A 13,152-nucleotide genomic window follows, 5' to 3' on the forward strand; every position below is an offset into this window, starting at 1 on the left:
AATGGGGGGAGGGAGCTGGGGGGGGAGAGGGACATAGATGAGGAAAGAAATGGAGAGAGAAAAATAAGAGAAAAGCGTTTTAATGCTTCTGATCACTCAACTATATTCTGGTAGTCAAAATAATTGCAGCAGCATTGGTATCTCCTGAAATTCCATTTCTCCACCTTGATAAGTAAAAACATAAAAGAGCTAGCCAGCCCTGACAGCTTGATGCAATGAAATTTTGAAGTGGTTGACAGAATCCCAGATCATGAAAGTGATAGACCACCAGAACAGCACAGTCTGAACAGTAAAAACCTGCTAAAGACGTTCACATCAGCTTTAGCATAGAAATAGTACAAGTAGAATCGGTCTTTTAACAGTAACAAACTTGCTCTGTACCTATCCAACCACACAGCCCAAAGCTCTTGAGAACTACCCCATGGCAAAGTGGATAAAGACACAACTGCTACAAAGTCATGGCCAGCGGTAAAGTGAGCACCCAGCAAAAAAACCTGTCCTATGATACATATGCTAAACTTCAGACCCATAAGGAGTCACTGAAGAGCTTTCTACCGTGCATCGAACTCAGATGCAGCAAATTCAATCCAGTGCAGAAGGTATTAATCTCTTTTCCCATCATCGAACTCGATGAAGTTCAAGAAATCTGGAAAAGTATCCAAACCTCAGCATGTGTATCTGATTCCATCTCTGCTGGGGCCAGAAAACATGATTTTCATTACCAGAAGATTACATCACTTTATCAGGAACACTGAGACTGGAATCTTACTTCCATCTCTCTCACTAGGCTGCTGAGCAACTCTGGGCACTTCATCGCATGGGGCTCTGTTCCTCTATGCTGACGTTCTGATGTGCTGCTGTGAAGCACATTGTATGAAATGATTTCAAAGAAATGCATCTTATCACTTCTTCTGACTTGCAAAAACTGCGGGTGGGGTGGCGGAGAACAAGTAACTGGCCTCTTCTTTAGGAATTCAGCAGTCACTGCCAACGACTCTTCCAATTACTGCCTTGTCTTTAGCACCCCATTCCTAAACAAATGCTGCTGTTTGGCAGGGCAGTACCAGGGACACCAGAGGATGAACCATGTAGAGCAATAATGCAGTCCAATAAAGGTCATGTTTCAGTGTCTCCAGTACCGGTTTTCAGCTGTCTCCTGCCAGGTGTTACCACCTCCCCTCAGTGACACGAGACAACTGAGTAGAAACACAACACTTGCTCCTACTCCTATTAGACCTGCAGATTGGGACGGAGAGACCGGCTTATCCTCATAAGGGTGGAATCTAACAAGGGTATCGGTTTCCCTCTTCATATATACAAATATCTATAGGAGAAGATGACAGATACCACCAGCTGTGTCACAAGTTGTAAAGTTTATTTGCTACAGAAGAAATCAGTGGCATCATGAGGTCTGAAGGTCTATAAGCAATCAGGCTTTCCTTGCAAGAGAGCATAGTTTGCACCAATTAAGCCCTAGTGACTTATTCACAGTGGGAAACTGCTCTGAACTAACAGAACATGGCTGTTACTTATGCCATCTTTCCTGGATGGTAACCCCACGCCTTTATTCATCCTTCATCAGAAGATGCAAGGTCTGTTCCCAGCCTCACATAACCTTAGATGAAGTGAGAGGAAAGCATTACTGTGTCTCAAGGAAACACTACTAGTGCAGAAAATAATCTGGTCAGTGTACTCTTATATGATCATCAATTGCAGCTTGAATCGCTGCACACTGAGTGGCAATAACTCTGTCTTGTAGAAATGAGCACAGAGCCTCAGCTCTGTGCTCCAGCATTTCCAATGACCACGTTTCCGTGTGAGACTTGTTCTTGATCTTCGAAGTCTTTCCACCTCCCCCACTAAATCAAAACCCAGTTACATCAGCAAACAGTATCTTCATTCAGCATTTTGATACACAGAAGCTTATGAAATCTAAAAGGAACTAAACAGAAAGCATTCAGGTTTAAGAGGGTATGTTCTCAGAATTCACTTTTAGGGATCTAATGTCTGAACTATTCTCCCACAGTGGGGGCACAGAAGAGAAATAAAGCCTTTCCTCTGACAATTGAGTCATCAGAGTATCTTGGCAATTTGGGAACAATGCCATTGCTACACAAATGGTTTGCTAAGAAAGAGTGGAGAACGTATCTTCAAATACACCAATGTTTATCAATGCCACTGGGGAAGCACCTGAGTACCTTTCAGCTCGGGACAGTAAGGCATGGAAAGGTATGACACACTCAGAACAGCCAGGCACAGCAATCTGTTACCTTTGCAGTACTGGAGCACTGTCTCCATGGCGCATTTCCTGTCTGTAGCCCACCTGATTCGAGCCGATCCAGCGATTTTGTTTTCCACAGGCCACCAGCCTTGCCACAGGTACACTTCATGGTGATTGTCAACAAGGAACAGTGCTACACAGCCAAAAAATCACAAATCCATCATCAGCCACTTATTAGTTCTTGGAATCCCCTAAACAACCCCAGTCTTACATGCTTGTCAGCATCAGGACAGGATCATTTCAAAGCTTACCAACCCGTTTTTGTTGTTCATCTAACTGAACCTCAGCTGAACTCAGATTCTCTGATATAAACAACGTATTTTTGTAGCAAGCTTTTGGGATACGTGTACATTTGATTAGTTCTTAGCATTTTTATCACAGAAAAATTACTGTTATTGCTTAATGCTCTATAAGCATCACATGCACACATTTTCCTGTGATAAAGCAAGTTAAAAATGACTACAGTTACTGAATCACTGCCCAATGCAGGATAGTTACCTGTTTTCTTGTTACTTAAGTATTTTAAAGCATATACCTGGCTGTGGGGCAGTGTAAAGATCCTCTTGCAAGAATGGCATGGAATTGATGACAGCAGGGTCTCTTGAAGGGTAAACGTACTCGGTGGCTGAGAATTCTCCTGATGAACTACTGAGGCTGAACAGGCGGGGGGTGAAATTAAACTTTCCAGGATCTTTAAAGAACAAAAATTAAGAAGATTTCCAATAGAAAATGCCAGAGATGAATGTAAAAAATAAAAATTCAACTTTCAGAGTGACTGTAAATTCTCTGTTTTTTTAAAAATCGAGAACTTGAGCTAAAAGGCTGGCTGCCATCAGTTTGAATCTCCTCCTGGCTAGTTACTATCAGCCATTTCATAACTGGCTGGTTTGCAGCTTAAGTGAAGCAAGCTCATCTGAGAGCTTACTTTTCAGCTGACAAATTTTCCACTTAGTAAATCAATCCCCCTGCTATCTTTGTTGGCAGTTTCAAAGCAAAGACTGGACAAGAACGTGTGCAGATCTCCTAAAACCCTTCAGAAGAGAAGCAAAATGTGTTGGTAACAGCGTTTACTGTTGCTCTGTGCTGCATGAATACAGAGGGGCTGCAGAAGAGGGGGAGAACAAAATGAAACACTTCGTTTTCCAGCACTTTCCTCCTAGAACAGTATTACTTAACTCAGTAGATTTTTGGAAGCATCTCTCTGAAGGGATCATCTCAACTACCAAGAAGTTCTTCAAAAGCTTTACATTAAATCTCACAGTCCAGTAGACCAGTAAAGTAACATGTGAGTGCCAAATCCAGGAATGCAGGTCTACCTTGCAACATGCAATCATAGGCCTTCCGATCTCTCCTTCCTAATGCGTCCCAGAATCCCAAGGGCTCTGACCCTTCATCGCATTCATGTATCGTCACTTTGCTGCTGCTGTGCAGCCCTGCCTCCAGCGGACATCTACAAAACACAAAGAAAGAGAGTGAACCCAGCCTTCTTGCCCCAAACACAGCTAACACAAACCTGCTGGCCACTCACATTATTAGAACCCAAAAGCACCCTATAGGCTTGTTGCGTGCTTCATGTCAACATAGGCTTTTTGAAAATGATGACAAAAATTATCAATAAGCAAGATATGGAATTTCAGCAACCATTCTCATACCATTTCTGATCACATACCCAGAGTGGAGGAGATGCTCGCATGAGTTCTCAGTAGGGATTCTCACTGCCTGTTTTTGTAACTACTGCTGTCCTCCTCGCATGCTTTCTCAAATTAATTTCCTCTTCCTTATTCACAAGCTTGATTCTAATCCTCCTATCTACTGGGATTTAGTTTGCTATTCAGATATTGAGCATCTCCCTCCAAATGGAAAGAGACACTTTTTTTGCAACTGTAATTAGTACAGTAGGAAGAATAAGTGCATTTGTCCTTAAGTGAAAGTGATTACAGAACATGTGTTTTCCCCACTCCACTGAATCAACTACCTGTCATTCTTCCTCCTTACCAAGCATGCACATGCTGCAGTTGTACTCAGAGGACAGCTTTATTTATTTCAACTTTTCTTTGAGGCAGACTATTTTAAGTAAATCGGTAGCCTGTAAAAACATCTCCAAAATATAGGTTAGACACTCACTGTTCTTTTATTTTATTGGCTGCTGTTCTTCCTACATCCTTGGTGTGAGATTGTGCTTTGCAGCCATGCCACAGGTAGATAAGAGCTTTATTTATATTGAGGACAATCATGGATGTCCGGGAACGCAGGCTGCTGCAGTGACATGCTACTTCAAGTAAGTTTCCTTCATTGGGAACTTCTCCTCGCACGCAATATAGCCTCCAGTCACCTGGAGCAGACAGGAACAGTGCAGCAGTATTATACAGTCACATGGGATTGAAAATTCAAGACCTCTGCTCTGGAACAGCTGTTCTCATACTGGATTAATTTCACATATTGCATGCCTATATTGTCACAGAATAAACTAGCTGAGCATCAGGTTTGGCTAACAGTACTTGAGAAACCCCGTTGCAGAAAAGATGCCTTATGAAACCTTGCTACAAGAGTACAAGTGCTAAGAGCTGAAGAGCTTAACAGAGCAGAAGAGTCAAGTTTCTGCTCTGTTTCATACAGGAAAAAAAGGGAAACAAATACAGTAGTCCTTCTATTCAGCTCCTCTTCTCCTGTGCACCTTAGGCACAGGAGGTCACATTCAGATGTGAACTGGAACATGTCCAAGCTACACCTGCACTGAAATTCTCCTACCTCAACTGCAGCACTCAAGGAATACGTTGCAGAAAGTAATGAATGGGTAACAAAAGCTTAGAGTTCTCCTTGGAGCAGGAGAACTGCTCATAAAAATACGCTTTTGCCCAGACTATGTAGAAAAGAACATATTTTAAAGCAAACAGGCACTTTGCTTAATTAAAAAACAACTAGAACCATTTATATGCATATCAATACAATAAAGTCAGCTTGCTCTAGGTGACAAAATCCATTCTAAGCTCAAAGAGGAAAAACTACCTCCAAACAAAGCATGACAAAGCTGTCTCCTGGGTTTCATGGGACCCATTTCTCTTTTCTACAGAGTATGGTAGCTGAGACTGAATTCAAAGCCCTTCACAATAGGTAAAAAAGGATTTGGGAGCAGAAGCTCTTAATTAACAGTAATTTACTTTGTGCATTTTCTTCTTCCTCTTCCCTTCTTCCAGCATGCACAATCATCCCTCCTTGAAAGCACTGCAGGAAGCATGGCGGTTCCTTCCCTTGAAGCACTTGTACCTGGAAATTGAAAGCACCACTCTTCATTAAAAAAATGAAGCAAGTATACAGACTCAGGAAAACTAGTCTCTATGGATTATTAAAAATTATATAGTTATGGCCACCCACGAAGATGGCTTTCCTTGTACTTTACAACTGCTGACTATTGTTTAAATAATTATAAATAATTAATATCTGCATGCAATGGGTTTCATATGCGAGCTGCATATTAAAAGAAACCTCTAGTTGGGATTCAACAATCAAGAGTTTCAGAGAACAAGGAACACCAAATAAACTTTAAATTAGTTTAAACTAACCATTATTTGAATTCTTTACAGGACTGGGCCATCTTGCCAGATATTCTTTGAAACTATTATGAGATAATGTAGGAACTGAAGTAGGTTCACAATTTGCTGTAAACTGGTTTACATGACAACATGCATATTCTTTGCTCCTTAAACATTGCATTTTGATTATGAAACTGATATAGCCAATTGTTAAATCAGCTACGTTGCACAGCATCCCACACTCTGGGTCAAGCATATTTGTCTACCTCCTCTGTGAACTCCTGTCTTACTAGTCATGTCTACGCTGCTGTTAAAAAACTAATTACAGCACTATCAAGGTACAGAAACTAACTTTAAACCTCCCTTCTTGTGTGCTGATAACAGACAAGCCACAGCAAAGCCTAACTCCACTTAAAGACAAAGCAAGCTAGCCTGTCCTCTGAGCTTCAAACTAGCTGTATCTGCAGTTGCTAGAACCTCTGCAAAACAAGGCAATCTACTCCGTAATTACAGAGTAAACAAATTGAAAATTTCAAATGTATTTTCATGCCTTGGCCTGGCAGAAAGTGCTTCTGCTCTCAGCACTAGGAAGACAGTCCTGTTATCTGAACATGTATGGAAGGGAAGGCACAAATTTGTTTAACTGTGCTTCACCTATTCCTGCAGGGAGAGGAGGGAAGACATTCTTCTTCAGCCGTTCTCAGAAATATCATCTTTAGAAGTGGGATTTGGGAATGACAATCCATAAAGGAGCTTATGTGTCTCTAGCAGTTGGAATAAAGCCAAAGTAATTTTGAGGGATGGCTATTTGTACTGGCAAGATGACCTTTACAGAAAGAGAGGAGGCAAAAAAGATCACCCACATTTACTGTTAGTGGCTACTTGGGCAGGCAAGTCTTACCAGGACTGCCACCTAGGTCTGTAGGAAGCTCACCTGTGCTCCTCTCTCTTCATCAAGTTCCACTGTCATCAGTGCCGATGTCCCTTTCTCACTCACCGTGGAGTGCCTTCCTTGCCAAAAGAAATACACACATTTCTCTTTTCCAACAGCTCTTACTTGTTGCTCTCCTTTTTGCCTGCTTCCAACTGCAAAACAGAAAGCACATGCTGAAGAAAGTACTCTGGCTATAGGTTTAAACAGCACGTGGTTTTATCTCATCTGCCAGCTCAGCACTATCCCGTCCAGAACAGGAAAGATAAAATGTCCAATTGGAGGGACATTAGGTCTCCAAGCCAGTATGGCCCTGTGCAAAGTTGGCAGTGTCTCATCAGGTGGATGTAAGCCCACATGCAGAGATGCCTGTGTTGGCCAGAGAAAGAGATGTAGAAAGAACTGGTCCTATCTGGAGAAAAATAACTGACATCACTTGAGCCAATTTGCATGTGAAATGGTATGTCCAGTTATGTTACCAGAAGAGTGCATTATGGCTCATTTTCCACATTACACACTGTTCTTTGGCAGCAGGAGAGTAGCTGGCTGCTGAGTGATACTGGAAACAGCAACAGCTGAGAAAGCCACAGGCATAAAAGAAAAGTCTTTCTTGGTAAAGTGATATTAGAAAGGAAAACTACAGAACAAAAGAACACCAAAGCAGTATTTTGCAGTCATAAAAAAGTTAGGATTAGGTAAGCTTTATTTATTTATTTTTTAAAATTAACTCAGTATTTCATGTTGGTCTGGAAAGTGGGTTAGCAGCAACTCTTTTTTTTTAAAAAAAGGATTGGTATTTAGTTGTTACGATAAGCAAATAAAGTTTACAGCAAGTGTCCAACAAACCAGCCACTTACGGAATATTTTACTCTTTCCAGTGAATACTGAATAAACAGATAGAAATAAATCAAAGATTTAAAAAAAACCCAAGAGCTTTAAACCAGATTCTTAAAAAAATACTAAAACATCTGCCTTGATTTCAGCAGTGCTGAGCAGCATCCAACTGAAATACTTAGGAGAAAGCATCCTGTTTTTTTCAAGTTGAGAATACTCAAACCACTAGCCACTTCTAAAATATATGGTTTTTACTCTTATCTGTACATTCAGCCCATAAAAGTACTGCCTCCTACATAAAAATTTATTCTGTTTTGGAGTGATGGAATATATTTTCATCCATTTTGATTAGGAGTCTGTTTACAGTTCAGTATTAGTGTTACCCGCTTCTCTGAAGACTTACAAGCTTATGTATTTTTCTTGGATTTGCCAGTATCTGAACTCAATGATCCTGAATAAGACCTACCTATATTTTTTGGCTAAAAGCCTGAAGCTGTATAGCTGTTATTCTGCTTTCAACCAATTTTAATATTTTCCTATTTGGAACAATCATTTTTAGACTATTTCTGTTTTACTTACCACAAAAGCCACCTATTCTTAGTTTAGTGTCAGAAGGGAGAGTTCCAATGAGCATACCGAGCTGACTGATTCTCAACATTTACCTGCTGCTCTTAGACTCTTTGTCAGAACACTGCTAAAGTTTTCCACTTGAGACTGAAACCCATAGCAAAGGGTTACCAGAAACAGCAAAAAGGACAGCAAGGGCAATGAGTTGGCAAGGGCTTTTCCTGTCATTGTTACTGTTCTCTATTACCCAGCAAAGGCTTTCCTTGTTGCTACGCCTACCTCTCGCAAGACATTCAGACCACTGTCATTAGTCCAGCTGCCTAGTTATTTTGGTGTTAAGCTGTGGGCACAATTCTGGCTTAATGAGCTGTCCTGTGAATACGTACACCACCACTGTTGGGTAAAAGCAGAGATGGACAGTATTACATTTGATGTATGAAAAATAACTATAGCTTTTTTTTTAATGCTTTCTTTTAAACAAAATAAAATAATAAGCTCTACTTCTTAATGGCCTAGGAAGGCTAAATTAGCATTTCTAACCTTTAAAACAGTTTCACATTCAAGGAAGTCTAGGTCTGGATCTCACCACTAACAGCAGTGGTTTCAGCTGCACTTCTCCATGTTTCAGCAGGATGAAATGGAATTGTTCACTAACCTGTAGTGCTCACCATGTACTTCCACTTCACCACATATGTGTCTCCCTCATGGAACTGCCCTATGCTTTGCTTAGGCAGCCTACTATAATCGAATTCCAGGATGTGCCAGACATCCACAGATGCAGTGATAATTTCAAACTGCCTCCCATCTTCTCCTTCTACAAGTCCATAGCCCCGGCCAATATTCATTCCATCCAAGACTGTGCCTACAGTCGTTTGGGGCACAGCTACCATTAGCATGACATCATATGGTTTAGAGTCAGATCTGGATTCTTCCTGTCAAAAAACACAGAAGAGATTTCTTTGAGCATAGCTTTTTTCTTTTTACCCCACAGTTCCACTCAAACAGTTTGACTCCTGCATATTTCAGAACTTTAATATCTTGTCATCATTTGATGCCTTGTCAAAGCCACCTTGGCAGTATTCACTGAGCTGCTTGGCACTAACATAAAGCAACTCTGTGGGTTCACTGTAGGTGGTGATGTTCTGACCCCTGGGTCAAAGACCGCAAGATAAAGAAAGTGCTCTGGATCTTTGAGAACAAGCTTCCCTGGCTTCCATCCCAGCTAGGTCGTCTAGTTCGAAATACCTAGCATGCTTATTATATGCACCTTCTGGTGAAGGGATTCACTAGAGTTCTTCTCATTGAGTTTCTTCAGCTCTGTCCAGTCAAGAAATTTTTCTTTGAACAGTATGGTCTCGTTATGTTCTGTGAGTCTGCCAAACACAGCCCAGTCTGGGCGTCCTTGTCCCTTTCTGTACAAGGGAACAAAAGAAGTAGAATCAAATTAAACACTGTGAAATAAGGGCAAGAAAACTAAGTTTCTGCAATGAGACTAAACTCGAGTTTTGATACCTGGGTATGAGGGGATTGCATTCCCCTGGGTCCAGAGGATTTATGTCACAATTGGAGTAGTCAAAGGTGCCATTCCACAAGTGTTTTGCCAGCTGGAATGCCACTTTTCTTTGTGCTAAAGTAACCTCCTTTCCATGCCATACATATACTTCACTGCCAAAATCAAACACCAGCACCTAAAAACCAAACCAAACCAAAACAACAACCTACTATTAGGTTAGGTGATACCCTGATCCTCCAGTTTCCTACTGCTGCAAGCTGACAGCGTGTTGAACACAAACTCCTCCAAATATCTGAGTTTCTGCAGTGACACTAACAACTAGCACTGCAATGCAAGTAAGGCCAGGGCAGTGGTCTGCCCTGTGATGTTTAATTGTTGAGGAGGACTGGAAGAAAGTATGGGGAATGCTACGAGGTATGTCTTTAGGTGGTAGCTAGGTCACTAGGAGATTAGAGAGCTCTTATTACTAAAAACCTGATTCTGTTGCATGACTGATTGCTGTCCAGTTAGAGCAGCTTTCACTGACGTTTAGACCTATGCTTTGTCCTGCAGCTGGGGAAGGCTGACAGAACATACAGCGTGGGTAACTGGCTCAGCAAACAGGGAGCAACTTCAATACTTTCAAGAAAATGCATCGTATCTTTATTTTGGAAATCTGCTCTCATTCCTACTCATATGGGTGAAATGTTTGTTTGAAAGGGAAAAGTCTGCTAAGGATAGAAATGAAAATGCTTGAAAGGGAAAACAGGTTTTTATTTTGTTTTGTTTTTCCGAAGTGCTACCTGGTTTTGCACTTCATGACTTTGGAGTAAGCCACTGTTGACAAAAAGATTTACACTTCCTAAAATAATATTTCACTTTAAAGACTAACATGATCTAATTTCTTGAGACCTGCAGCACACTCTAGACAGCAAAGTGTTCAGAAGCTTTTCAGAAACACAGAGGATCCAATTTTCAGTGAGCCCGTCCACGAGCATTTGCAGTTACTGAAAGTCGTTATCAGCTGTATGTTCCTGCACTTACCACAGGAGCAGTAAGTGGCACGATACCTCTTTTGGTTGTAGCAGGGTACATTTTGGCACCTTTCCCCAGTAGTCATCCTCAGGAATGAGTTTATCCTCTACGAGGCGGTAAATGCAATTTGTTTCTATTATTGCAGCTTCATACATTTCATCTTCTTCAGGACTTCCAGCAGCTTAAGGAAAAGATTGTCAAAAATAATAACAACTTTTAACATCCAACTACCTTTACTAAAGAGAACCGACTCAACTATTTTACTGTGATAAAACATGAGATATTGTAAGAATGCTTACACTGGTAATTTGTCTGTCCACCAAGGAGTTTCCAGAAGTCTTTGGCTGCATGGGTATGGGTATTTATTCCTTCTTCTATAGTCTGTATATAAGAAGCTCTACAGCCAAGTTCCCTCTTTGTCTGAATTAAAGTTGCAAGTTCTGAAGCCTAAGAGATTAACAGTTATCTGAACAGGATTGCTTAAGTCTTTGGAATACTTGTGCATATCTTGTTCAGGGAGAAGGCAAAAGTAGATAGGATATAATAGAGAAAATAGCAGGAGAAATGGTTATTAATTGTTGCACTAAATAAACAGACACTAGAGAAAATGTCGCAGAAATACATTCATTCTTTCCTCTGCCTTAAAACAAGACTTGATCTTAATGAACATGGGAATAAAAAGGACATCCTGCAATTCAGACTATTTTTTGTTTGAGTGCAAATCTGTTTCCTGAGGATATCCTCTTTTCTCTTGCAGCTTCACAACCTACACACTCCTATGTCAGCTTTCATTCAGTGCACAGGCTAAAACATATTTACAGGAATCCTGCATATCTATCTGTCACTGACTATCAGTTACATGCCACTTTTTGAGACAACTGGCACCAAGGCTCAGTTACATCAGAGACATATGCTGCGACAGTTCTAAAAATAAATAATAAACCCACCCAACTAATACTAACCTTTGCTTTTTCTATGACGTTTGCAAACTCTCCTACCCACAAGAAACAGAAATGTGGAGTTAACAACAGGAAACAGTCTCCGCTGTTCAGTGACGAGGCCCTTGGTTCAACTAATCTTGTTTGAACATGTCTTCTTCCTAAAGAGAAAACAAAGCTAATTATATTCCTTTGACTACTGCTATCAAATGCCAAGATCTAATTTGTTTTGAATGAAATACAAACAATCCCAGCACATTTAGCAAAATATATGGAAACAGACTGTTAAATAAGAATTAAAAGACTACTACTGTGGAAAAAGGGTTTACTCACAGGAAGCAAAAAAACCAGTTGCCTCCTATCAACTAATATTTCTATTATTTCCTGTTCTTACTTTAACAACTTTATGTCCTGGAAAGAAATGAATTAAGTAAATGGCAGGCAGCAGCCAAATTCCAGAATCCTTTACATTTGCTTAAGTGAATCTATGGCACAGTGTCTGTAGGCAGTAAAAAGTTTTAAGAATTTTATTTAGCCAAAAAAGTAGCTATTATTTTGCAGAATCAGATACATTACTACGCACCGTAAGGGGAAGTGGAGCAAGAACACTGTCATGTCACTTCCAAGTTATACTGAGCACTGGAAGAATGGGACAGTTCAAAAATTTCCACAGAGGATGGCTAGAATTCCTGAAATATTCTGTTTTCTCCTTGGAAAACAAGCACCAGTGGCCACAATGCAAACCTGTTTGTAAGATTTTTGCATTCGTCACACGGTTCTCACCTACTCTTTTAGGTTCTGGACATAAATCTTGAGCTGGAGATCTAGAACAAGCTAAGCATCCAACTGTGGTAGCAACTCCCATATGTTACAATCAGCCTATTATGTATGGAAAGTAAAAGCAGTCCCAGCATACCTTTAATTTGCAGCAGCATTAGCTTCTTGTATGGCACAGCACTGTTATTAGAGTTTTGCTCTGTTAGATTAACACTCCGCAGGCTAACGTTGCTGAAGTTCTCTTTGCTTGCCAAGCCAGCAAGTGCTACTTCTGAGAAATTTGAGTTTGTAGACACTTGTACATAGAAAGAAGTTAGAGAAAAAACACACAAAAAAAACCCAAAAAAGGACAAAATTATAAAAAAAATTGGTTGTTGCATTAAAAAAATATTTCCCCCCATTATTTCCAGTTTTTCTCTTTCTCAATACCAACAGCAAAATCAGGTTGAACTCAGATTAACTGCTAGCCCAAAAGCTTTGTGGGTTTAGTAGTACCTAAGTTTCTAGATATCATCCAAGAGTAAACTGTCAGTGTCAGAATTATGTTATTTGGCAGAAATACCAACTTTGCTAGGTAACATGTCTTACCCAATATTCTGTGAAGTACTGGGTAAATCTTCAATGCCTTATAATTGACTGATGATAAAAGACAGCAGAGTAGCCAAGGCTAATTAACTGAAATTCTCTTCAAATTTGTCTCAACCAGTGATGCAACAGCCACTTATATTTCAAAGTCTTAGTCATGTTTTACTGTAAACTTAAAAGCC

General features: G+C 40.4%; 1 protein-coding gene across 19 annotated transcripts in view; it reads right to left on the reverse strand.

The window, feature by feature from the left end:
* Nucleotides 1-13,152, reverse strand: part of SVIL (supervillin) — a 114,527-nt gene that overhangs the window by 4,307 nt on the left and 97,068 nt on the right. For 13 of the 19 annotated variants that reach the window (XM_009275175.2, XM_009275171.2, XM_009275165.2 and 10 more), the window contains 14 exons: nucleotides 12,525-12,680; nucleotides 11,633-11,769; nucleotides 10,970-11,117; nucleotides 10,706-10,851; nucleotides 9,656-9,831; nucleotides 9,411-9,555; nucleotides 8,799-9,075; nucleotides 7,600-7,626; nucleotides 6,746-6,897; nucleotides 5,440-5,545; nucleotides 4,406-4,613; nucleotides 3,598-3,731; nucleotides 2,817-2,972; nucleotides 2,271-2,414 (listed from right to left, as the gene is read on the reverse strand). In XM_009275175.2, the coding sequence (XP_009273450.1) occupies nucleotides 2,271-2,414; nucleotides 2,817-2,972; nucleotides 3,598-3,731; nucleotides 4,406-4,613; nucleotides 5,440-5,545; nucleotides 6,746-6,897; nucleotides 7,600-7,626; nucleotides 8,799-9,075; nucleotides 9,411-9,555; nucleotides 9,656-9,831; nucleotides 10,706-10,851; nucleotides 10,970-11,117; nucleotides 11,633-11,769; nucleotides 12,525-12,680 (2,112 nt within the window). The remainder of the gene's footprint in view (nucleotides 1-2,270; nucleotides 2,415-2,816; nucleotides 2,973-3,597; nucleotides 3,732-4,405; nucleotides 4,614-5,439; nucleotides 5,546-6,745; nucleotides 6,898-7,599; nucleotides 7,627-8,798; nucleotides 9,076-9,410; nucleotides 9,556-9,655; nucleotides 9,832-10,705; nucleotides 10,852-10,969; nucleotides 11,118-11,632; nucleotides 11,770-12,524; nucleotides 12,681-13,152) is intronic. The other 6 variants (XM_009275179.2, XM_009275180.2, XM_019471002.1 and 3 more) reach the window with 1 other exon arrangement.

The sequence above is a fragment of the Aptenodytes forsteri genome, unplaced genomic scaffold (genome assembly GCF_000699145.1).
Source record: "Aptenodytes forsteri isolate BGI_AS27 unplaced genomic scaffold, ASM69914v1 Scaffold336, whole genome shotgun sequence".
NCBI lineage: Eukaryota > Metazoa > Chordata > Aves > Sphenisciformes > Spheniscidae > Aptenodytes > Aptenodytes forsteri.